The sequence below is a fragment of the Larimichthys crocea genome, chromosome II (assembly GCF_000972845.2).
Source record: "Larimichthys crocea isolate SSNF chromosome II, L_crocea_2.0, whole genome shotgun sequence".
NCBI classification, from domain to species: Eukaryota; Metazoa; Chordata; class Actinopteri; family Sciaenidae; genus Larimichthys; species Larimichthys crocea.
Window position 1 is genome coordinate 8,766,733 of NC_040012.1, and position 27,269 is coordinate 8,794,001.

At 40.6% G+C, this 27,269-nt stretch overlaps 1 protein-coding gene across 1 annotated transcript; it reads left to right on the forward strand.

Annotated features, from left to right (window-relative positions):
- The first annotated feature begins 1,803 nt into the window (after positions 1 to 1,803).
- mfsd14a2 (major facilitator superfamily domain containing 14A2) lies at positions 1,804 to 18,640 on the forward strand. The gene is made up of 12 exons (XM_010739994.3): positions 1,804 to 2,079; positions 4,683 to 4,778; positions 7,385 to 7,447; positions 8,513 to 8,640; positions 8,766 to 8,880; positions 8,994 to 9,212; positions 10,537 to 10,650; positions 11,476 to 11,547; positions 12,060 to 12,172; positions 13,964 to 14,061; positions 14,880 to 15,037; positions 15,135 to 18,640. The coding sequence occupies exons 1-12, from the start codon at positions 1,996 to 1,998 to the stop codon at positions 15,345 to 15,347; spliced, it is 1,473 nt and encodes a 490-aa protein (XP_010738296.2). The 5' UTR covers positions 1,804 to 1,995; the 3' UTR covers positions 15,348 to 18,640.
- Positions 18,641 to 27,269: the final 8,629 nt, after the last annotated feature.

Below are 27,269 nucleotides of genomic sequence, written 5' to 3' on the forward strand. Positions count from 1 at the left end.
GGTAATTTCTTCATTTTTGTTAGTTTGTTATTGGCATCTTCACATTGTCTTCACATGTTTAAACACCCCTTTTTTAAATTGAATTTTGGACGTTTATCAAGCTTCTAAGCTGTTCAATTCAAACATATTTTTCGTACTGAAACATTTTTTTTATTAATTTGATGTCTGTTAACAAATAAAAAAATAAAAAATTGGATTATACTGAGGTGCAGATGTTTTAACTCATGTAGATAGGGTGTGTGTATCCTGTCTTTTGCATGTCTCGCATACTTCCCTTAGTTGGCCTCTGATTTACTGAGGCTGGCAGGGAGAGACAATTATAAATTAGTAGTACAAGGACAAGAGAGACAGGCTAGGGGAGTACCATTTGGATATAAAACATAATGCTCATTACTGAGCAGAAAACCAAAAAGGAATGTTATGATATTATCTGTATCAGGTGGGAGGGGTCCGAGACAGACCATTTTTAAAAAATGTATAAGAACCAACTGTTAGAGCTCCTCAGGGAGCCTTTTCTCTGTAACCCCTTTTGTGTGTTGCACTGTTAAATGCTCCTTCTTGTACAAGAATAATAAATCCAACTTAAACTTTGATACTTTGAATCCACTCCTCCTTATTCAAGGGTTTTTCTTTAAAAAAATTAAAATGTCTTTGCTATTACTGAATTGTTTTTAGATTAGATTAGATTAATAGATTAGATAGATTAGATATACTTCATTCATCCCACCACATGGAAATTACTTGTTACAGAAGCAGAGGAAAGTGTAGAATTAGAAAAAAATAGAAAAGGCAAAAAATAAAATAAATAAAAGTAAACAGACAGAAATATCTAACCTCCACAATCAACCAACCAAAAACAATCAACCTTCAAAAAAGACAAGTACTGAGGATAAAAGTGGCATGATATATAAAAAGAGTATTGTAATGTAAAGTGACCATAGTGTAAGAAATATTGCAAAGAAAGTGACCATGATACAAATAATATTATTATTGCAAGAGTAGTGATCATAATATAGATAATATTACAAAAGTAAGTGACCATGATATAAATAATAACTGCAAGGTATAAATGAAATAGAGGAGAGGAGGATGCTGAATAAACTGTTATCCATCATGGACAATGGACAGCATCCTCTCCATCACACAGTGGACAGACAGCGGAGCACCTTCTCCCACAGGCTGCTACAGCTCCGCTGTCGAAGGGACAGATACAGGAAATCTTTTCCTGCCACACTGTACAATAACAGCTAAAAAAAAACACACACACAAAAACAAAAACAAACTCAGGTCAGTTTTCTTCACACATATTGCACATTTCTCCTTTCTTACTTTGCTCTAAATCAATACTGCCAATTTACTGTATATACTTTTGTACAATATATTTTATTTACTATTGCTATTTTGATATTTTATTATGTATAGTTTGTTCTCTGTGTTTTTTATTCTTAAGTTGTTGTCTATCGTCACTGTGTGTAATGCTGCTGCTACACTGCAATTTCCCAGCTTGGGATAAATTAAAGTATAAAGTATATCTATCTATAAAATAGAAAAAAAAATGCAATGAGACATGAACAGGAGACTACAGCATGATTTTACAAGTAGCTGAACATGTACACGTTATTCATGCACATATCAAATCACCATATAAGGGATTTCCTCTTCAGACACCGAACCCGCGGTGTGTTGTTCACAAATCACCATTCGAGGATCAATAGCACCAACGTTTTCTTCTGAGCCAATCAGACGCAGAGTCTGTACTCGCTGTTGTATCATTCAGCCAATCGGCGAGCAGTGTTGCAGAGGGCGAGGGCGGGTCAATATTTAGTCCAGGAAGACGGTTAGAAGTGAGGTGGGGATGAGAAATCATCATTAGCTTCGCTGCTAGCTGCCCCTGGCGCCGATGTCGATGTGTTGTGGCCGAAATCAGTAGATTATTTCAGTTCCGACAGGCGCGACGATGGCCCTCTGACACCCAAGAATGGACATAAGTTAACAATGACGGGGGAGAAAAAGAAGAAAAAGCGGCTGAACCGCAGCATTCTTCTTGCAAAGAAAATTATAATAAAAGATGGAGGAAGTGTGAGTTAAATATTTATTTAATCTTCGTCAACTTGCCCGAGCTTGAGCCAGGCTGGCTTTTTTGAAGTTTAGTTAGTTAGTTATTTATTCCGTGGGAGAAAAAAAAAACGTAAGAAGCGGGTCTTTTTTTGTTTTTGTTTGTAGCTTTCCGCCTTTTCCCGACGGACGTTATAACCGTTAGCTGGGTCCAACCGTGCTAAGTGGCTAACGCAGCGTTAGCCGTTAGCGGCCTACGTCTGCTCGTCGTTTACACGTCAGCTCAGGTGTTTAACGCCGTCAACGTTAGCTGTGTGGGTTTTTTTCTTTTTTTTCTTTATCTACCTTACTGCTATTGTTCCCTTTTTTTACATCATAAAACCAGCACCTCATGTTGACATTTCCACGCGTTTGTTCAAATCTTATAAAGGTGGGTGGGAGCGGGGGGGCTAAGGTTAACGTTAGCGCACTTAGCATATGTGTTTTAATTCGCGTTATTTATACGTGGCTGCTACACATAAGCTACATTTTTTTTTTCCTTGTACCACCTATTTAATCGATTTAAGAGACAAAGCAGGGTGTTTGTAAATGTGACATTTGAGCACTGGGTTTGGAAAGCTAAAAAAAAAAGCTAAACCTAAACATCAGCTGTTTAAAGGTAACATCGCTTTTAAGCTGCTGAAGAATATAGATGGTTAAATATCAGTAGTCATGAGCTTGTTCTCTCTGTGTTTACACTTTCTTCTTTGGGGGTCATTGACACCTGTAGTTCAGGTCTGTCATGATGCCTCTTACATGTATGCATCCTCAATAGGCAGATCAAATAGTCAGCTAACTAACTATCATATAAGCAAATCTGGTTATTTGGATTGGTGTAAGTGGTGATTGTGCCAAATTAGGCTGCTGGCTAGTAGGATTGTTATAAATACAGTGAGGCATCAGTGCTGATTATGTAATCAGTTGGACAGCTAGATGCTAAACATGCTGGATATTCATATGAAGACCCACAGAGCTGCAGACAGACACTGTTGTGTTGTTGTCGTCTGTCAGTTTAGATCCTGTCGTTTCGTTGACAGCCTCGTGTCTGTGTATGTCTTAAACGCCTGACAGGAGTGGCTCTGATCCAGTGAAGATGATTGTTATTGCCTTACTGTATTACCACAGCTACAGTCTGACCACTCAGCCCATTAACATTTCACTTTCCACATCCAGCCATAGCATCTAACGCTCGCACGTCAGTAGCAAATTGTGTGCACTGCAGCCGATCGTCATTTCAGCGCAGAGGAAGTTGCAACATCCGCACAATGAGTTGCTTAAAGATTGTTACTCATTTTGTGAAGTGAAGCAGATTTTCCTCTGAAATTTCTCTGATACTTTCAGCCTCTCCACGTGGGGAAATTTGACAAACCACATGAAGGTGTAAGCTTTGCAGCAAGTGTGTTTTTGTGAGGTTGGCCCTGGCCTACTTTTACAGTTTTCTCAATTATTACACCTCAGCATCCGCGCTCACGCCATCATACTTTCTCTTTACCTCACAGACTTGTACAGATTTTAATTGACTACTTCTCCAGGGAGTGGGTTTTATCTGTATGTCTATTTGTGTTTTACTCAGTACAGATATAGGTCTTTTATTTAGAGTGACCCAGTAAACTATAGCACAGAATAATTGTTATGTTAAACCGTTTGGTGAAGCAACACTAAACCTAAATACTTCTTCTTTTGCTTCCGTCTGCATTTACTTGTCATTTGTAATCAGTGTAAGGCAATGTAACTAATACTGCAGATGTCGCGTAAACAGCTTAACCGTGTAGTCTCACTCACATTAATGTCATAATTAGAGTAAGTACAACTGGATTAATAGACCCGTGGCACTCGCCTGTTTTTAAATTAGTCTTGCCACGTATGCAGCTTAGTCGCTTCTTGTTTTGGGCTTCTCGGTTTCGATGCCGCGCAGGCGCAGTAAACGTCATGTTGTGGAATAGATACAAAGTGTGGTTTGTTTGTGTTGGTGAAAAATATAACCGCTTCATTTTAGCAGCAGATATCTAAAGTCAGTTCTAGTTTGTGAGTAGGTTAATCAGTGTAGAAAACGATACGTTGTGTTATTTTCTAATCGTCTACAGGATGCTGGCAATTTTTTCAGTGGGAGCGGGTCCTCTTCCATTGAGGCTGCCATGTTGAAACACCATGTTTATACAGTAGCCCAGAACAGACAAACTAAATACTGACTCTAGACAAGTGTTGTTTCTCCTTTACATGATGTACGGAGATTGCAGCTAAATCCTACACACTACACCTTTTTAAGGAAGTTTCCATGAATCATGTAAATTAGTCCTAAATTTCCCATAAGTTGTTTATTTATAATATTCAAATCATTTGTCTAGATGTAAATCTACTGATCGTTGTCTAAGCCTGTTGTGTCCCGTGAGCAGATGTCAGTTTATTCAACCTTGTTGCCATCGCTCATGCTGCAAGTCAAATTTTCTCCTGTCAGACAGCTCGGAGTCGGGTGGTAAGCAAAATTACTCGGCTGCGGGCTGCCCGACAGGATCAGGTGATTGTTTGTTGGTCCTCAGCCAATCACCTTTTGTGTTTGTGTGTGTGTCTCTCTTTCTGTCTCCATCCAGCCTCAGGGAATCGGTGAGCCAAGTGTTTACCATGCTGTGGTGGTCATCTTCCTGGAGTTTTTTGCATGGGGTCTCCTTACCACCCCAATGCTCACGGTAAGCCAGGACACGCACACACACTCACATAGACACATTATGTAGACTGACATAACGGTTTGTAATATATTCATACGCCTACACCTCTTTTCTGGAAACCTAGCCAAAGAGTGGCATTTCCCATTGACTGGAATCAAACAAGGCCTAACAGTGTCTATGAATGATTGAATGCCTAATCAAATGAGCAAAGCTCCAGTCGCAGATGTTTTGCCAAAGCGCTAATGGACTGAGAAATATGAAAAGGGCATCAAACAGTTTGTATTGTCCAAGCACCAGTTCTTTGTTGAAAAGGGCTTATCAGGAGGGAGGTCACTGGTTTGTGTTGTCGGGCCACAGCGCAGATGCCTGCCAGGCAAACACCACGGCGCACTGTGGAGTAGCACCGTTTAAGTATTTGCAACTCGAGCGAGCATTGTTTGGAGGATTTTCATTCCAAAATGCAACCAGTGTTTTTGGAAGAAAAAAAAATGGCAGCGGAAAATCAGTCAATAATTGAAAAAAACAGACAATCCTCTAAAGTAGATCTAATTTGTGCCAAAAAATGACTCATTATGATGATATGCTTTATGTGTATTAATAGTTTTTCTGTCTTTAGCGTTCATTTCTTTTCAGCCAAGCTCTGTGTGAATTAAATTCCCATCCAGTTTTTTTTCTTTTTTTTTTTTTTTTAAACCAACTCGTCATTCTCAGCCAATCTGAATTATTTTGGCTAGAAACTGGTATCTCCAAACAAATGATGAGCAAACATCTGTGAGCCACATGATGTAAACCAGACAGGCTTGTGCAATACACGCTCTACAGCAGCAGCCTCTTGTTTGTAACTGTTGAGCATTAATTACTAGGGGTTTGTTGCCCTCAAGATCCCTGGGCGGAGGCAGGATTTGCATTTTGGGCTAATCAGAGGGCGCCTGAAGATGAGAGGGACTGCTTCGCTGCTCCCAATGAGCACACACTGCTTCATTAGTATCCAGCAGAAACAGTCTTCACTGAGCATTCACAGGCTGTGTGTGTTGGGTAACTGACTCCCAGAGGAAGAGAGGGCTTTCTTAGCCATGCCACGAGCTTCCCCTCTGTACCCTGAAACAATACTCAGACCCTGATGTTCAGCTTCTGTCAAGCTTCACATGCCCTAAATTAAACCAAGGCTTCATGTTCACGCACCAGTGTCAATGACACTCCGTATTTGCTGCACACTGACGTTACGGACTTTGAACTGAACATCCCTCAGATTTTTAACAATGTGAACAGCACTTTCACCTACATTCCCTCAGGGAACAGAGTGTCTGGCTACAACCTGAAATACTTCATTATGGCTCTTTTCAGATTTGTGGCCCAGCAGCTGCCAAGTTCTGCTCTATATTTGTGTTTCATGTGTTTTAAAATAGAAGCCATAAAAATTCAAATTCGAACTATACACAAAGTAAACTTTTTTTTATGCAAATCCAGCTGATTGTGCCGCCTAGATACTTCCTAGTCTGCAGTGGAAGTTTGATAACAGAGCAGTTTCCCAGCAAACACTTATAATCATCTTAAAAAAACAAAAAAAAAACAGAAGTCACTAAAACTCATATGGGACGTGATCGAGATTTGACAAAGAGGCAAGCTTTATTTTGTCAGGTTTAAATAAGGCTCTCTTCTCCTTTCCGTGGTTACACTCTGACCGACTGTCATATTCACTGAAAGGATGAATGTCAACAGAGCGTAGGAAGATGGACAGTTCATAACAGTTAAAGGTGCTCTACTATCCAGTCTAGCAATAACAATGAATGTCAACTGTAACCATGACAACACTCGATAGAGAGTAAAACTGGAAAACCAAAACTTTGGAAACTATTAAGGTCACTTGACTGCTTTTAACATCAGTGTGAGTGTCCTTTCTGATGAGTCTATATTTTGTTCTGTTGAGGCTGATTTGGGTTGACTCAGACCATGAAACATGTTCAGGAGGAAAAAGTGTTTTTAAATCCAAACTCACATTAGACGGTAGAGACCGAAAAAGGTTGTGTGTTGTTTTTGACGACCAAACGTAAATGTAAATTTAATAGGATTTAGAGCTCACTTGAGGAATGACAGCCATGTTTATCTGCAGAGTGATCCCAGCTTTTAACTCTGGAACCAGACTTTTTATAGGTATTAGAGTGTACTTGAAACCAGTACGGTGCCAGGTGGTACCAGGTGTTTGTTTTTTTTAAAGAACACATTTTATGTAATCAAATGGAGACATGAGTGTAAGTATTTTACGGTGCGGCCCATATGCAGAGGCTCAGTTGTTTGACACAGCAGTTCAGGGTTCAAATCCGACCAATGTCCATTTTCTGCATGTCACCTTTTTTTTCTGGTGTGTTATGTATATGTGTTACTTTAGGACAGAAACCTCATGAAGTAGATTTTTTCTGCCAATGATTAATTTTAACTTTATTTTCTTAACTCCATTTTTTTGGGTACATTTGCTAGACTTTTGTCCGATGGCGTCACACTTGTTTTCCCACCTGGCTGAAGTTTAACCCTGAAAAGTACATACACAGGCGGAGGTCATTGTTTGAAATGTGATGCAGACCATGTGGATTAAGTGGTTTCATGTCGTGTTATCTGTGTTTGTTCTCCAGGTATTACACCAGACATTCCCCCAACACACATTCTTGATGAATGGGCTTATCCATGGAGTCAAGGTAAGACACTGGTGCATTACTGTATAGATTTATGTGACCAGAACAATAAATACATGAAGAAATATGTGCTGTTTTACTAACATCAGCACTGCACTGTTTAGCTTTTGGGAGATTTGCTGAGCGTGTGTGCTCTTGTTCAGTGACGCCCTGCTCGACACTAATGCAGTGACATGTTAACACCTGCAAGCTGTCCAGTAACCATAGCAGGTTCCCCGGCTGGCCACAGAATAGCTCACTGAAGCACCTTTAGAGGGTGAAGTGCCTCAAGTGCACCTTGACTGTCTTTATCAGGGAAAGGAAAGCATGTCTGAAGACAGTCGGAGGGTGCAGATCTTCTATTTTCTTGTCGTTAAGGCTGCTGTGATGTCGAGGGAAAAACAATATTCTTCGCTAAAGAAATAATCACTGTGAACAAGAGCTGATGATCTGATGCTAAATTGAGTTGACACATCTATTATTGACCATCGTAAAACCACTCCAGGGCGATCTATTGTCTGTATGTTGAAGATAACGGACTGATCGGTTTGTCAAGACAAAAAAAAGAAACAAATGTATTTTTCATTATGACAAATGAAGTATTATTAGATATTTTCTATCAGCAAGATGAGATTATTTTAAAGTGTGCCCCTTCACCACATGTGTCAGTCAGTTCTCACACCAGCAGGCCTTAGGTGCTTCCTTATAGTCTTGTTTTCTCTGGCGTCACATCTTTTTTTAGCATTTCTTTCCAGTCTGCCAGCCACAAGACAAGACTTCACAGTCCGCAGACAAGAATGTAGATTGCCCAAACAATAGATGTAATTGTATAGATAGTAATATGTCCCTGGTGTTAATTTTTTACTTCAGAGTTAACCATAAGTGCAGTTTTAGCAGAGATTGTTACATTTCAAACAAACCTGCAAGTTTAAAAGCTGGCTTTGTGCGTGAGTGTACTCAAATCACAATCCCAGTGAATCTGTCAAGTGCTAACTTCACTCAAGTTATCCATTGACAGCACTTTTCTGATACATCCACCACCTCTGTGTTCCATGTCCCCCTCCGTCCCTCTCTCCTCGTTCTTTCCAGGGCCTATTATCCTTTCTCAGTGCTCCTCTGATTGGAGCGTTGTCGGACGTATGGGGACGCAAGTCTTTCTTGCTGCTTACGGTCTTCTTCACGTGTGCACCTATCCCACTGATGAAGATCAGCCCATGGTGAGTGCAAAACACAGACAACTCCGTACAGTTATTTTATTACTACAGAACACACTACAGCTCCAAAAGTTCTGTCCGTTTTAGTTCATCTGTGCCGACAAACCCGTACTCTTGTCTTCTTTCAGGTGGTACTTTGCAGTCATCTCCATGTCCGGCGTTTTTGCCGTCACCTTCTCTGTGATCTTTGCCTATGTGGCGGATATCACGCAGGAACATGAGAGGAGCACAGCGTATGGTTTGGTAAGGAGATGCCGGCCTTTAAACTCCTCCAGAATTATGTAATCCAAGGCTGCATTTAAGGAAAGATCAGTCCTATGCTGGTTTGCTCAGCTCTGTGTTTAACCTCCGTCCAGGTATCGGCTACCTTTGCTGCCAGCCTGGTCACCAGTCCGGCCATTGGAGCCTACCTATCTGTGGCCTACGGCGACACCTTGGTGGTGATCTTGGCCACAGCCATCGCCCTGCTCGACATCTGCTTCATCCTGGTGGCCGTGCCGGAGTCACTGCCTGAGAAGATGAGGCCAGCATCATGGGGAGCACCCATTTCCTGGGAACAGGCGGATCCCTTCGCTGTGAGTAGCAACATAACGCTGTTAATAATTTTCAGTCGGTTATGACCCGGCATTATGTTCAGGTTGTTTCCAAACAAGCAGCAGTTGATTAGAGTGTTTTATGGGAATAAAGACAAGTTTGCCTCGCTGTTGAGTCGAAGCTTTTACATCACAGTGAAATCTGTAAAGGACCTCATGCTGGGAACGTACTTGAGCGTGTTGCTCACAGTAGAGTTCCTTCAGTCTCAGAAAGTTTGTTTGATTTAATCATTTTCCTGCACAGCAGTGCACCGATACCTAACTAGATTATTTTATTTCTAAGAGAGTAATGCTTTAGCTTCAGGGTTGACTTGGTTTTTTATAAGGAAAAGTAACTGTAGTGTACTTTTTGTTGTATTTGCGTGTGCAGATCTGCTCAGATTTTATTCATCTTTGCTGCTTAAAGTCAAATAGTAGCATAGATTTTCAAGTAACATGACACCAGACTGAAAAGTGGTGTTTCGCTGCTCACCGGTTTAAAATTTCAAGCCCCCTTTTCACCTCTGACCACACACAGCATCACTGATGGATGCGGTCAGGAGTGTGTTTGAGTGTGTGTGTCGTTGTTGTAACCACACTCAGCCGTGACGTTTAAGGTTCCTGGAGTACACATGTATGTCAGTGCAGCAAGGCAAAGAGCGGAACCGCTGGAGGTCAACAAATCCACGACATTCAGGAAGTTTCTCCGTCATGGATGAGTGCAGTTTGCAGTTTGCGTACCTGCACGTAGATCATATCATAGAGACTTCCAATGAAAGTGACGGGGGGACAAAATCCACAGTCCTTCTGTGCAAAAACAAACTCCAGTGTTTATCTATAGATAACAGTCAGCACTCGGAGTGAGACAAATCAAGTATCTTCCAAAGTTACACAAAGTAACCGCCCTTAAAGGACACTGTGGAAATTCTGTCTAGAGAAAGAAACTGAGGGAATTTTGTGCTAAACAAGCTGAAACTTTGGAAAAATACTCACTTGATTTGATGAACTCTGCTGGAGTTTTGATGGATAACACAGACTGTTCAGATTTTTGTTCCCTAAGAATGAATCTGTTCATGACCACTGTGAAATAGGAATGATTACGACAAGCTAAACCTGTTTGAATGTACACACAAGCATGTGAATATTGCTTTAAGACACACTTGTCCTTTGCAGGGTCCGAAGACAGTTACGTTGACATAAATATAGACTATATATACTTTTTTCTTTTTAATACCTAAGGCGTACTGATGAGACAGCATGTCATGAATGCTGCTGACTTATTAGCCACACAACAAGTTACATCATTTCTCGCTGTTCTCTTGGCCAGTCTCTTCGTAAGGTGGGCCAGGACTCCACGGTGCTCCTCATCTGTATCACAGTGTTTCTCTCCTACCTCCCCGAGGCCGGCCAGTACTCCAGTTTCTTCCTCTATCTCAGACAGGTAACGCTCCTCCCTCCCTTACACATTTGAAAAATGAAAGATGTTGCCGCCTTGTTATTTTAAGTTGTGGTTTTGTCAAGAGGGATGTTATCAGTTTGATATCACCATCTTTAGTGTCGTACTTTAGCTTAAAAAGCTGAAACTGCTGCTGCAAAGCTCAGGGAATCATCTCAGCACAACTTGAGGGGGGGAAATCTGCCCAACACACATTTTCACCTACATTACTTTAAGATGACATTAGCAGGTTTGGCGAGTGCTGATGTATTTTAAAACACAGATAGACAGAAACGGACAGCTTCGTTACATAATAGTACGGTAGCATCTGGAATCAGCTGGCAGCTTTCGAGATGAGCTCCTTTTCCAAAGAGCCTGAAATAAGGTCTGTTAAGTCTGTGTAAACAGTGTGTGTGTGTGTGTGTGATGAACCAGTCTGGTGAGTCTGACACACACACTCGCCGTCTCCTACTTCTCTGTGTGACCATCTTGAAAAAGACAGCAAAGTAGGTCTGCAGTGTCGGGTCTAACAATGCTCTTCACGCCATTCTGTCTCCTTTTACGCAGCAGTTGCTTTATCATATATCTCTCCAACGTTCATCGTCATAAATTATACACACCGTGCACCAGCTGCCCTGCTCCTGATGCTGCATATTTGACCCAAATACACCAGAGAACACAAAGAGGAGTTAAAAGAAAAGCACTTTTTGTTGTTTTTAAGGCGCAGTAGTAAACAGTGTGTAAAAAACGGCTGAATGAGATACGTGCATGTTTCTGACTGCTTCTCGTCGTGTCCTAACCTGTGTTATCTGAACGCTCTTACCCCCTCAGGTCATAGGCTTCTCATCAGAGACAGTGGCGGCCTTTATCGCCGTTGTTGGAATCCTCTCAATACTAGCTCAGGTACTGAAAAACTCCACTTCTGCTGCTGAATTACATGAAATATTTAGCCATCTTGTCCTTGTGTTGCAGGTTTTGTATCATATATCCCAATGATTTGGTTTATGAAATACTGATAAACTTAATTTGACAACTTGAATCAATCAATTCAAATTTTATTTGCATATCCTGAAATCACTAATTTGCATCAAAGCCCTTTTCTGTTTGTACACCACGCCCTCTGTAGATCCATGGATTGGGAAATGAAACAGAGGACAACTCCTTGACATAATATATAATACATAGTAAAGACATAATACTTGCTTATTTTCTCCAAAACACAACGCAAAAATAAATCTGTTTATTATCCGAGAAGAGAAGACAGAGGAAAGTGGCATAATATTTCAACGTTTATTTGAGATATTGTTGCACATACTCTCTATATCTGTTAAAATTGATGATACTGGTGTTATGCTACTTGACTTGATGCCTCCTCACAGCTGTGTTGTATAACCTGTGTGCTGTGTCGCCTGCAGACGGTTGTGTTGGGCATCTTGATGCGTTCCATAGGGAATAAGAACACAATCCTGCTCGGCCTTGGCTTCCAGATCCTCCAGCTGGCGTGGTACGGCTTCGGCTCTCAGCCCTGGTGAGTAACTTCCACACCCTGTTTCTCTCTCTCTCTCTCTCTCACACACACACGCCTACCTTTCCACTACATTCATTCAAACGAACCGAGACCACACACACACTAACGGCTGAAATACATGAGGCGTGGATGTGGCGCAGAGCGTGCTTTTCTTACGATCAACTGAAAGTTGTACACTGACCACAGAAACGCTGCTCATCTCTATTTTAACGCAGCATTTTTTTTCTCTCTACATGTGGTATTTGAACAGGTATACACCACACAGATAAATACATACCTACTTAAACCAGAGGCGTTACAACAAGCAGCAATAAGTACTACTCACATAGAATCAAGTGACAGTTGTAGAGGGGGATAGATTTAGTATGTCCAGAGGAGGTCCTCTGAAGAGCTGGGTCTGTTTTTAAAGGTAGAGGGCAGCAGGCAGTGTGATGCAGCCGAGAAAACGTGGAAATAAATAAATCCACATATGTCCGTGATCCTGTAGTTAAAACAGTCCAGCTAATTAATTCAGTCCAATTCATTTAATGCAGCCTATACGTCCAAACGCTGCATTACCGAACTGCGGTATCACTTGGCAAAACTCAGTGTGCACACAGTGACACAGCTGGCAACTAGATGGAGTCTAAAAGAAAATGCTCCACCCCACCTACAGGACTCGTCACATCTGAAAGTCAATCTAAACTTAAACTAAATATAGTTTGTTTAATTTATTATTGAAATAATATTCCAAGAACCTGAAGCACAGCTCAGTAATATGTAATCAAAATCAATAATATCTAAACGATGCTTAACCCCATGTGCTTCAGGTCCAGTCTTCCAGTGAACACTGCACACGTACAGTACTGTTTTGCATTAGGATTCCTTGTTGTCGTCCAGCTTTGTTGTAATGCCCCGATGAACCACCAGAGGGGAGCATGGCCTTACTCAATAGCCCTGTGAGCAGTCGGGTGTGGTGACGAAGTAATCGGATAACTGAGACTCTTTAAAGGTATCAGAGTGTTGTAAGTTAAAATATAATGTTTGACCAATGTAAATACTAAAATAATTTCTTGGGAGCTGAAATACAAAATCGTTGAAAGTCATTGAAATCACAGTTTGAGGTTCACTACTGTTTAAAAAAAAGAGAAAAAAAAGAAAAGTCAGTAGTAAAACTCTACACCTGTTTTTGTGTGTTCATCCGCTTGAAACTTGTAAATATGAAGAAATGTGCCTTAACCAAACAACCACCGCCCGACCACAGGCCACACCATCAGTTTCATTTCTCCAGAAGTGAGATCATAACGGCTCCACCAGCTTCTCTCGATGTTTTGCCTGCAGGGGGAAAAGCAGTCGACCATAATATCTATTGATTCTGAAAGAAAACATTCACAACACGTCTCCCCGTCGCTCCTCTCTGCTTTGGTCAATACCCAGGAAATTAAGTTAAATAAAGGTCAAGTTGGCCTTATTATATATTAAGCTGAGAGTCCTTTCCATGTTCACAAAAATAAAGTGTCCAGTCCATCTGGTCTCTCTGCCTTTGGGGTAATTATTATAATTACTTCAAATCTGAAGCAGTCAATTGATGATAGAAAACATACAACTAGTCATCATTTTTATGTTTCGAGCTTTTCATAAATGGAAGAGGAAGTACAGCTCTGTCTAGAATTAGCATTGACATTTTGGATCTTAAAGGCCCAGTCCCTGTTTGCTTACAGGTATTTTAACCATATCATACTTTATATGCCTCTTCATTAAGGTTTGAATAAAACTTTGTTAACTTAATTCATGTGTGTTGTTTGTTTGTAGGATGATGTGGGCTGCTGGAGCTGTTGCAGCCATGTCCAGCATCACTTTTCCTGCCATCAGCGCCATTGTGTCCCGTAACGCAGACCCTGACCAACAAGGTACGTTTCTCAACTCTCAGCATCTATCATATATATTATCTGTTCATCAGTTTATCTTAACATGACGTGAACTTTGTCCAAATAAAAATGACTTATTTAAAACTTTAAATTACTAATCTGATCACAGATGTGATGAGACTGATTTTAGTTTTTTTTAAGTTTTCTATTCTAGGTGCAAGACATATTGTGGTCAGTGCATCAGTCTCATATAGAGAGTCTCATCAGATTCTGCAATGGTCAAATTTGTATGATGGTCACACACACTGAGCAAGCCTCCACCACACACAGCTCACCTGCTGCTCACCTGCTGTCATAAAAATGGAATCACAGGTGAAACAATCCAAAACACAAGTTGTGTTTTTTTTTGGGCGACTTGGTAAAAACATACTGCTGACGACGGGGAAAGTCAAGTGGGGCAAAACTGGTTTGAGTGCAGAAGTAGGTGTGTGTGAGGGGGAAACCAAGATGCGCAGATTAAAGTAGGACTTTTTTTATTTTGAGATTTGTTTGAGTGAGAAACTTCAAACTAAGATTAAGAGGTGAAAAGATAAAAATAAATATAAAGAGACAACAAACATTTTTTGACCACTTCAGTCGACTGAAATATCCTCAAGATTTGCAACATATATCTCATATATTTTACTCTAAGTGTCTTACTGCTCGCTGATAATTGACACATTCAGGTTAAGTTGCGTGCCCTGCCTTCTATATACCAGCTACTATGCAATTCTTGACAAATATTTGTAATACTCATCCAAACTGGACCTGAAATGAAGCCCCCTCCTGACAGTGTTGTGTTTCTCTCTGTTTGCCTGTAGGTGTTGTCCAGGGGATGATTACAGGAATTCGGGGCCTGTGTAACGGTTTGGGCCCGGCTCTCTACGGTTTTGTCTTCTACTTGTTCCACGTGGAGCTGACCGACTCAGACGGCTCTGAGAAAGGTGCCAAATCCAACATGGCCAACCCCACTGATGAGGTGAGGATGAACAAAAAAAAAAAAAAAACACAATACAAATAAGCTGCACATGTAGTCGCTGTACTTACACAAACAAACATTTCTATCGTCTCTTCAGAGTGCCATCATCCCGGGTCCTCCCTTCCTGTTCGGTGCATGCTCAGTGCTGCTGTCTCTGCTGGTGGCCCTGTTTATCCCGGAGCACACAGGGCCTGGCATGAGGCCCGGCGCCTATAAGAAGCACAGCAACGGGGCACAGAGTCACTCCCACAGCCCTCAAGGCAGTGGGGCCGAGGGCAAGGAGCCGCTGCTGGAGGACAGCAGTGTATAACCTCAGCTAAAGGGGGGCAGACACCTTCGCTCCAACCCGACAAACCCCCCCGCACACTCGGACAGATACACACATTTTACCACGCGGACACACTCTCACCTCAGGCACACATCAAGACTCAAGTGCCATGAAGAGGTGTTTGTGTCCACAGCACAAAAGTGGGCACTCCCTTCCTTCGCAGCCCTTCTCTCTTTCTTTCTTTTTTAAAAGCGGGGTTATCGCGAGGACTCTCTAAAGAACCCTGCGTAAAGAGAATGTGTTGAGTATTTTCCGGGCTGCAGTGGAAAGATGTGTGTGACCTGGCTGAGCTGGACTGTAATCCTTGGTTTCTATAAAGCAGTAACAGAGTGGAGTACACAACAGCTTGCCCCCCCACCGCCCCTCTCATGGTGCAAAACAAAAGCGAACAGAAGTGATTTGGTTTAGAGTGTGAGTGGCGTATATCTCAAATGTTACTAAACCCTTGTGTGAGTCTTCATATTCCTCTGTAGCAAGTGAAGTGGCAACTCCATCTGTTTGTCCATCGAGGGTGTAACAAACAAGTTAGTCTAACGCTCGTTCATGAGCTAACATCTGTTGTTGCGACTACAGCTCCGTTAAAGCACCCGGGAAGGGAAAGCAGGGGAAAGCACAGTGACTGTATGTGCCTGCGAGGGGAGTCTCTGCAGACCTGCGTCGGAGAGACGCTGCCTAATCTAGGTTAGGATGGGTCGTTCAGTTCAGATATAAAAAGCTTGGTGAGACCACACTTTGTTTAAACAACACACTTCTTAACAGAGAGAAGTGTGCGAGAGAGACCACTTTATTAGCTGAAAACTGTTTTTCAATGTTTACTTGCCATTCTCTAGATAAGTAGTACAGTTTGGGTTGTATATTTTTCTCTGTTCAAACTGAAGGCTAGTTGTGCTTCAAGTTCTTATTCAAGAAACAAATGTTGCCTCGAAGTGACTTAATATATATATATGTATATATATATATTAATTACGTAACCTGTATGAAGACCGAGGTCTGAGAAGGCTCTGTAATCTTACGCTATCGCTCCCATCGGAGCCGTTCCACACTTTTTATTCCTTTTTTTTGTTTTGTTTTCAAAGCCCTTCCTGTTGCTTTGTTTCCTGACATTTATCACCATCAGGGTTAAAGGCTTACAACAACCATGGTTTTATTTTGATAGCCTCTGGACCATTCGAAGCTAGAGCGCTGCTATCAGCATGTCAGTGTTGGCACTGACTGTTAATACGTCGAGTCTTTGAATTAATATCATTAGGTAAAAACAGAATATCACTCGTGCTGCTGCTGCAAGTAGATAATTCAAAGTAAGCGTGATGTAATGTGGTAATTGGATATGAACTATGAAACGGTTTCACTGAATCCTTGACGTGTAAGCTTCCAAACAAACAAACAGGCACTTCACATTTCTCAAACAATAACTAACCCCAGATTTTTAAAATGTGAAGCACCTCCAACTAAAACTGAGATTCACCACAAGGAGGAGCTGTTTGACCATTTTCAGACTAGTTCTTCATATGCGGCGCCACCTATAGGCAACAAAAGTTAGTTGCAGCAGTAGTTCAGATTCATAAATGGAGCGGGGGAAAACACATGTGGTCGCCACCTACAGGCAAAGTAAGTTTGTGTTTTTTACATTTTCCTCAAACACTTTTTTGGCTACAAAAAAGTAAAAAATAAATAATTCTTAAATCTTAAAAACATGGAAATAATGATGCCTCTATCGCTGTGAACTAATGCCGATCACCAAAACATAGAAAATAATTCCTAAAAATAAAAACAATTTAAAACATCTTTAAATATTACAAGTAAAAAAAAAAAACATTTTGAAAGCATAAGAGCCAAATTAGGATTAAAATTATTGTCGTCCATTCTACCCTCCAGAAGATATTACTTCAATAAATCAGGAGGACGGTGTTTGATGTCAGAGGTTACATTACAACATTTAGATTATCGTGAACTCTGTAATCGTCCCAGAATTCATTAGTAAGTTAACCAATCAGTAAAATATAACGTACATTTACAAGAGCCTCTGTCCAAACTGCAGCGTCTGTTATTCATTTTCTTGCCTGTAGATGGCGCGCCTCAGCTTGTTTAAACCACTGCTGTAACTTCTTTTTTTTGCCCCTAGAGGGCGCACGTTGAACAAAATAACCGGAGGTGTGAAGCTGCTGCAGGCGCCTGGTTTCAGGGCGTCAGTTGTTCCCTTTGTTCACCATACTGTGTCAGCGACTGGTAAATTATTCTTCGTTGTTATTGTTAAAGCGTTAATTTAAAAAAAAAAATGCCTCAAGTGCATTTAAATAGCCAAATTACAACCTGAAAACAAACAGTGACTAACGGTGGGTTTCATGCTGTTTAACATCTGTCTGAAGAGAAACGTATGTCATATATATATTTTGTGCCAAATTATTATTTTTTTTGGTTTGCTTTTTCATACTGTTTGTGTGTGTGTGTACGTGTGCTTGCGCACTTGAGTGATTTGGATATTTTTTTTGTTTTCTCGTGTCTTAATTTCTTTGGCTGAAGATTTAATTTTTAATGCTATTTTCTTATAGCTTTTAAAAAAAAGAAATTGTGGCTAGATGGTAAATTATCCAATGTCCATCTGTCAGGTTTTTTTTTTCTTCATTTGATAACAAGCATTTCACTGTGTTAAGTTACATTTGATAAGCTTATTTTCTTTCCCCCCAATTTCTCAGTAGAGCATAACAAACGTCACCGAATGTTCCAAGCCAAGCTGTACATGTTGACGACGCCATACCCTCAACATTTCTGACTTAACCTGTCTTAGTTTTTATTATTTCAGAGGGGGTGTTACTAGACAGGAGGCCCTTGGTGTTGATTTTGATCCCCAAATATCATTTTTATTTAATTTATCATTTATTGGACCAACGCATCTGTAAACCCATAAATTCAGATCCTACTTAAATTGGTAAGATTCTGCACCAGCCCCCATGTGCACTCGTACAGCTTCCAAGCAGACGACTGTAAATGTACAAAAATCACCTGTACGTACAGCAAATGTATATATTCATTGCTCAAGGAGACGGCCAACCTCTTGGTCTATTTGGTTGTATGGTGCAATTATTATTCTATATTTCTCAAGACTTACCTGCTAGCCACTCCTGTTTTTAGTACGATGTGGTTTGTGGCCTGAACCCCCTCTCTGTGTGCCTAAAATTAGCCAAGAAATGAATATGGCAACATAAGTAAATGGTGGTTATTATGTAAATATGGGAAACTAATGAAACTATTTATTAAAGGTTTATTGTACAATGAAATGTTTGCGTTTGCCTCTGTGGGTTTGGGGATATGTGTCTGTTAAACTATATGTTAAACCAAAGCTCATCGAGTGACCCCGGATGTGCCTTTAACCCGCTAGTAACCCGTTAGTGTTGTTAAAAACAGGCACCCTTAATTAAACGGTAGCTTAATCTCATCAGATCCCATTACAAACAGTTAGCGTTCTTAATACCAGACTTTGTTTGTTTAGTAATCCTGCCATTCAGAGTTTCATTGCAGCTCTAATACTTCCTTCCACCTACACACACTAACTATATATATATATTAATGCACAGACGTAGGCTCATTTACTCTATGTGCTCTGAGCCTTTCTTTATTAAAGTCACATGGAGGCAGTAGTAAAGTCTGGCAGAAATCCTGAATCGAGGTCCTGCTTTCCTTGAACAGGCGTGTGTAGTAGCGGTGGGCGATACCACAAAAATTGGTTTGGATCCAACGTAAAGTAATCCAGTGCCAGAATAGTATAATCTATTATTGAAAGCAGCTACTGTAATATGTAGGAGAGGGACGTGTGTTCATCAGGAAGTTTATTTCTGGATATATTTTGATTTACCAGCTAATAATTAAACGTTTCTTTTTATTATTGTCTGTATGATACAGACAGATAATTGTGTAAATGCTCTAAACCAGTTTCTCAAACTTTTTATGCACCTCAGATAATATTCAGCTCTCCAAGTACCACCATCATCGGTCGACCCTGTTCAGATACAGACAGTCCACACAGGAGGCAGGTTTATTCTTAGAATGAGAAAGTTGTTTATTGCTGACTGTTGATGAATCCTGGACAGAACCGGAGATGATTTGGTGTCGAAGGCGTACTCCTGATTTACACTTTGCTTCCTTATATTTCCCCATTTGGAGCCACGACTGCAGCGTTTTTAAATCATTCATTTGACCAAGACTTTTAATCTTGACACATTTTAGCTTGTAACTAAACATGAACCTATCTATACTTGCATGAATGTGACTACATATCAGGCTGATATTGAAACTAAATATTGCAAGAAATGAACTTATTTTTGAACTATATTTTTATAGTATGTTTTTAAATTTATTTCAGTGCCAGTTTGAGAAGCAGTGCTTTAAAGCAATACGCTTGTTGCTGAGTGCATGAACACAAAAACATGCTTAAACGTGATCTTACATAGATTTTTTTGTTTTGTTTTGTTTGGATCCTGGATGCTTGTATCTTTAGCATCTATACCACTGTTATATACCACATTATAATGCGGGCCACAAATATGCATGGTAAACCTTTACTTGTGTATCGACACCTTAAATAGTTGCTTTTCTCCCATTTCCTCTTGAAATGTTGCTTTATAGAGAAAGTGCTACTGTTGTACTCTATTTTCATACAACTTGAACTCACTGCGGCTTTTTTTTTGTGCATTTTTCTAATCATTGCCAGGAGAAGATGTTTGCGAGATTGCTTTCATAAATCAAAGCGCCTTACCTCACCCGGTTGTCATACTTTTCACCTGTGCAAACATGATCCTACATGAGATTAATGATGTTTTTACATCACTTTCACTCTCTCTTTTCAGAGATTAGTCAACCTAAAGACTAAGAGACGTGAAGACTTGTCAGCTACTGTAAATGAGACATTTCCATCCACATTTATCGAATAATCTCTGCATGCCTGAGCAGACGGCCTCGCCGGTGTTTGTTTCTATCTGCTCGATTATGATGATGTAGGCAAAGTGTCCACGTGGAGCAGCAGGTGTTCTGTGGTCTTAACCTCAGATAAAGGAGATAATAATAAGACTCTTAACTGTAATCCATGCCCATTGTTTCCTGACGAGCCCTCTAGCAGCTCTGGGCACTGAGGTGGATTTAGTTACGATGGACTCGGCAGCACAATGGGGTTTCTTATTGAGCATTCATAATCAAACTACTGTGCATAATGCAAGGAAATCCAGCGATGGCGTAAGAAAGACGCCCAACTTGCTGCTGTTTTATATCACACTTTGATTCAAGTCCCCTCTACACATGAAGACTTGCAGACACATGCTGGAAGTCTTTTTTTTTTTTCTCCTCATGGCACTAAAAAGAGGCTTCCAGTGCTCGTAGCTACACAACACATCAACAAACGGCAGGTTCTAGCTTTCCTTTGGGGAATTAGAGGCACACAGCCTTGTCAGGATTAACAGCTCTCTGGCAGGGAAAGGATTGGGCATGTTTTAACAAGAGAGCAACTCTACTGAGCGCTTTAGAGAAGCTCGCTGCTCAGATCACTTCCAAGGCCTAGTGTGACTGCACGAGCCCCTCTAGTCTTTCCCCCCGTCGTTTATTTGTGCTCATGTTGGGGATGAAAAGGGGCCATGTGACTATTTGGGGGAGCTGCTGGAATGTATTGTGATGCAGAGTCGCTGTCATTGCACATTTATTTTCCAGGCTTCAATTAGGTGCATGAGAGTGGAAGAGTGCTTACATGTTTGAAAAAAACTGGCCTCCTGGACTTGGCTGAAGGCCATTCACGGTCCTCGGGGTTGTTACTATAAATGTGAGTGTCCATTAACCTCAGAGAAGCAATGCATCCATCAAGCTTTGCCTCAAACCTTAAAGTATTGTCTTTGCAAACACTGTAAATGTCAGCAGGAAGAAATCTTTCTTTAGAGCAGTGCACCTTGAGCCCCGCAGACGCACTGGGAAGGGGAAATGGGCCCAGTGGTGGATGTCCCAGTCGGCTCTGACACACGGCAGCATCTTTTCCTGTGGTGGAGGAGGGTAGCGTACTGGCGTCTAGGAAGAGCCCCGGGATGAATCATGTGTGAACCTCATTGTTCTTCCAGTCAAACAGGTCTGTGTGAACCTGGGTTTGTCACTAACCTCTGCCACAATACCCGCTTTCCCATGATCTATATGTAGACCATCAGTATTTTTCCTTCATATGACTTCCTAGCACATGCGGTTGACGATTAACTCAGGGATAGGTGTGGACCTCCGGGCACTGACTGTTTCATACACAAGGTCCTAACATCTATGGATACTTTTTCCTCCAAGGCCACGCTTTGAAAAAAAAACCTCCTTGTATTTATTCTCAGATATCTCCTGCGTCTCATACAGATACTGTGGACTGACACAAACAGTACGTCCGTAATAACAGAGTGAGTCAGTCTTATCATTCTGAACCCTGACCCTGTTGTTTTTGCTGTCACATTCAAAAAGAGTGCTACCTACATACCTATGTATGTGCTGGAATAAGATAAAGGTTACACGGGTAAGACGGTGTGGTTGTTATTAATGCAGCGAGTGTCAGAAAGTGCAGCTTCAGGCTTTTATGTAAGAGCACTTTAATCCTTCCCTGCTGTGAGCTGATCATTTAGACCAGATTTACGTAATTACCGAGAGAGACTGAATATAAATGAATGCACCTGTGCGGTGAGTGACAGCTGAAATACGACACTTGCTTCCCACCACAAACTATATTAATCTGCTTTTAACGCCCTGTGAGTCTCATCATAGCCTTTTAGCTGTACCCAAGTCTAATTTAAACCTCTGACTTACCACACCTGTGTCATAAAAGCTCCAAAACTCTGTACGGATCAGACTTTTATCCTCACAACAAACCTTTTTTAGAGTAACATTACGTAGAAATCTGTTTTTTTTTGCAATGTAGTGCCCCAACTTTCAAAGTGCAATACCACTGTTGTAAATATGGACAGTTGTACATGTGTTTTTGTTATGATTATGTTACTTATGAACAAAGACTAGTGAGTTGACAACTTTTCTAACAGCCAAACAGCAAGCAAGTGCAACAACACAAGCGAGAGCAGCCAGCTAATATTACTTACTAGTCCAACAGAAAGAAGCCCAGCTCGGCGTCTGTCTTTCAGACTTTTATTCCACGATGCTAGGTCCTCTTCGGGTTTTTTTTGCCTCTGTCATTACATCCATAAAGGCTGCTGAGCCCGGTTACATTGCCCAGCTCTGGTTCTGGCACGACACTGGCTCCACTCCCTGTCAGCATTGCCCTGTGGCCGCGGGACTGAAAACCTCCTCTTCTTCCAAAGGCGTCCAAAATGCCCGTGGTGCAAACACTAACACTCCCCCGGTGATCTGAGCTCACAGTTCAGAGCAGCCTGGCTAACAAACTGAGCTAATGATATCTAACAGCAGCTACAGTTCACAACAGTTTACTTCACTGTCCATCAGAGAGCTGAGGCAGGACAGTGAAATAGTTGGTGGTGCCATAAAGCGTCATGTACCTACATCATGTGAACATGCGTTCAACAGCTTTCAGTATTAAAATGATATAAAATCTGTTGTTTTATGTTAGAAAAGTTACACAATGTTGCTTTAAACCTACTTGTTGTTGTTTTTTTGTTTTTTTGGTTCAGTGTCACGACTCTCATCAGTTTAATTTCCAGCAGCAGGAAGCTGTTTTCAACAACAAAAACAACAGCTCTAAAAAAAACCCACAGTTGCCATTAAAAATGGCCATTAGTCACTGTAGAACATCTGACAGCTGAAAACAGAGATTATTTTTTACAGCAGTTGGAGAAGACCAAACCAGAGCTTTGTCAAGTGACTAGAAACATGACTTCAATTCAATTATAATGTTATTCTGTGTTTGTTGGAGTTAATAATGGAATAAAAATCTAACATGTCATATCATCTCAATATTTTTAACTTTTCTATCAGCTTGTTTGGAGTTTTTCTGCCCCGAAGTGGCCACAAATCAACAGCTTTATTTTTTCTTGACACATTTAACGTGTTACTGAAATTATATTTAAACATATCTGTGATTACATTTTCTAAACTCTTTTTTTCTGGAGCTTTTAACCACAGTCCATCAGCTTTACTTATAAGTAGAGTTCACTCAGGTTTATACATTTTAATTGCTTTTCTTTTTTAATCCCTATGTTCCATTAAAAGCTTATTGTCTATTATTATCCTTTTTTTGATGGTTTAATGTGTCTGTTGTCATGTCTGGTTCTTTCACATTGTTTTCACCCTGTGAACCGTTTAAGGATCGGGTGCCAAACAGTACCCTTTTTGATGCCAGTGCCAAATTCATAATCCATTCCAGGACATCCATGTTTGCTTATTGTTTGCCTTCCGGGTCTGATTTCCTGACAACATACCTTGTAAATTCAACACCTTTCGACAGCCAACATGTAAATATTGGAAGCTGAAGCTTCCTTGAAGGCACCACAAAGGAAGAGCTCCTCCAAGCAGCATTTATTGCTCAGTGTGACGACAGGAAATCAAATGGTGGGGAATTGTTTCTCTCATCAAAATGATTTTCACATTTAAATAATAAAAAAAAAATATTGGAAAATGATGCCTGTTTGGAAAAAATCTGTCTGAACATTTGTGTGTGCTTTGGAAAATGGTACCCAATGATTTAAATTATTCAGCATGTAATTTGTTGATGGGTTGATGGATGCAAGACCCATGTGTTTGCGATTTTTGGCTCCTTAACTGCAAATCATGTATACTTTCCAGATTTTCTCATGCAGAGGTGTAGTTTTTTTTAAACGTGTTCTGCACTTTCCATGGCAGCAAATGGTTTCCATTGATTTTCATGCAGTTAAAAGATTGGTGACGCTTGCTTGAGCTCTGTAACACATTATGTTGAACATTACATCTACAGCATTTTTGTCAGAGTTTGCCATTATAGTCCATTATTTAGTGTGTCTGTCATGTGATTTGGATCCACTCCAAAGGTTAATCAGTTATTTCTGGAACCATGTTACATCCTTGTTTCATGAAAATCAGGCCAGTAGTTTTCCTGTAATCCGGACAGACAGACAAACAAACGGAAAACATGTTTGCAGAGGTAATTAACTATAATGTCACAGCGGCAAAAACATAAATACAGACTTGATGCTTTGTTTTTATATATTTATTAACCTTGTAATACATTATCTCAAGGTTGAACTCATTCACTCATAAAAACAAGGAAATGATGGTGTTCGTAATGCTTACCAAAATGTAAGCAATGTAATGTAAGAAATAAAACCATAGATAAATCTAATCAAAATTACACTGTATTCTTTCCTTATATATTTGGTTTGTCCTGTTATATCCCTTATTTATAATAATATAATAAACCGGCTAAATAATTGTCTTATTTGCAGGAAAAAAAGATTCAAAAATCTATAAATATTTAACATGCACGTCCACTGTTGATGTCCTTTAAAGGGTCAGTGTGTATGATTTAGTGGCATCTAGATATAGCTACTGATTGCAAGCCTAACCCTTCAACCTCTCCTTGAATGAAGAAGAAATGATATATTGTGTACACGGATAAAAACATAGTTATGAGTATTAAATTCCATCTTCATGTCTTCTCTTTATATGTGTAGATGAAGTTGATTTAAAACACCACCTGCCTGCTCCTTATGCCACCTTAACCCTCCACCAAACTATAGCACAGTGACGGAACTACTCCACCTTAACAGTCTGACACGACCCCAGCAGAGGTCAGGATTAAAAGGTCATCAAGATTAGTAGTCAAAGCTCAAAACAACCTCTTTTTAGTCCCCAGCAACAAGCAACAGGATGTCAGCATTCACATCATGTGTTTATGAGTCATTTGTTTTTTGGTTCATCTCAGCCTCAATAACACATCAATAGTTCTGAGCCATAATGACCCTAATCTGGTCAAAATAGCACAGTGGGGTCTGTACTCAGCTTGGGCTACACTGGATGAAACAAAATATTAAGATACAAGATGTACTGAAAGTAACTTGGTTCCTCATTAATGAACAAGCGTGTTTTTAATTTAGCTTTTTTTATATATATAATTAAAGATTAAAGGTCCAGTGTGTAGCATTTAGTGGCAGATTGCAAACAACTAAAAACTGCCTCCACACCTCATCCTCTTCTTCCAAACATGTAGGAAAAACTGCAAAGTTCACAAAAGAAGCAAAGGCCCTTTACGGAGCCAGTGTTTAGTTTGTCTGTTCTGGGCTACTGTAGAAAAATGGCGGTTCAACATGGTGGACTCCTTGGAGGAGGACCAGCTCTCTGCTGATATAAAAATACAAACAGAGAGCATTAAATTCAAATTGCTGACACTCTGCACGTACCTACTTGAACGCTCTTATACAGGCATAGGCTACCTCACGACCGTTGTGCTCCGTTGCGACGCCTGGCCTGCTACCTGTTCATTCAAGGCAATCCAAACTCTTCTCTCTTGTGGATCCCTGTTGGTCGAACACACTACCAGTTCCTACCAGAGCAGGGGCATCCCACTCTACCTTTAAAAAGACCCTGCTCTTCAGTGAATACCTTTTATCCTAGCACTACATGACAAATCTACTCCTTAAGACACTAGCACTCATTGCTACACTAACGCTTCTTATCACACTATACCTTGATTGTTCCCTTTTCTGTAAGTTGCTTTGGATACATGTAAATGTAAAAAGGCTCATTTTAAAGCAACAAAAACACACAGATTTGAGTGACGTCAGCCGGCTAATCTAAAAATCGGAGAAAAAAGACATGAATCATTGGTGGAACTGAGGTAGATTGAATAATGCAGAGGCGGTCAAACAAACCATCTGTAACAGCACCCACCCGTCAATCAAAGCAGCCAGAGTTCTATAAAAATTCACCCTCAGTACAGTTGTCATGAATGGGGAAATTAGCTATAGAGGCCAAAACTATTTTTTGTACCAGGCTGTAAACATGTTTATTTCTGCTGTGAAGTTGGACATTTTAACATAGGGACTCATGGAGACTGACTCACTTCTGGAGCCAGCCTCAAGTGGACGTTTGAGGAACTGCAGTTTTTGGCACTTCCACTTCCACATCCACATTCCAAACATACATGTATGCTAGAAAGTCAGACAAAACTTGAGAGTCAAAAAATAAAACAGGAGCTCATGAATGGGAAGCGAGACACGGCTTTATCCAGTCACTCAGCGGGCTTTAATCTCACTGCTACAGACTGCACACTCAATATGGGATTATGTTTACAACATAAAATGCTTCCAATATAATGTAAAATGTTCCTGCATTGCACGTCAGTCCAGTCAGTGCAGAAGCTTACAACTCTTGTCCGTTAGTAACCTTTCTCTCCCTCTAGTTGCCCTGTAAGTGCTCCATGGAAAGGCGTTAGCGAGCATCACCTCTTGACCCTGTTGCTTCAGTTTTCTTTCCACCATGTCAGACGTGCTGTTGTGAACACGTGAGAGCTCGTGGTAAATAACTCTGATTACCAAGTGCTGATATTACTAATGAGCCTGTTTCACATTACACTTCCCACTGAATCAGTGCCTGCGTCAACAGGGGAGAGTGTTCGGTGTTCTTCCACACCACCTGCCTTGCTTTTATAGACAAATCTCAGCCAGAGAATACTTTACAATGAACTGATGATTAAAAGTGTCACAGCTGCCGCAGAAATCCCGTAAGTGGAGCTTTTTAGTATTCCAGTAAAAAAAAATAAAAATCTATTTTAGTACAATCAACAGGACATGATTATCTTGCATCAAACATTGCAGCTGCTTTGATGGGAGGACGTAAACAGGTAGTGAATTAGCAGTGGTGATAGAGGTGGCATTGTGGCACAATTACAGCTCACACAAACATGCCGGGAAGGACACTCTCAGATATTTTCAGCCTCTGAGAGCTCAGTGTGAGAAACGTCTTTTA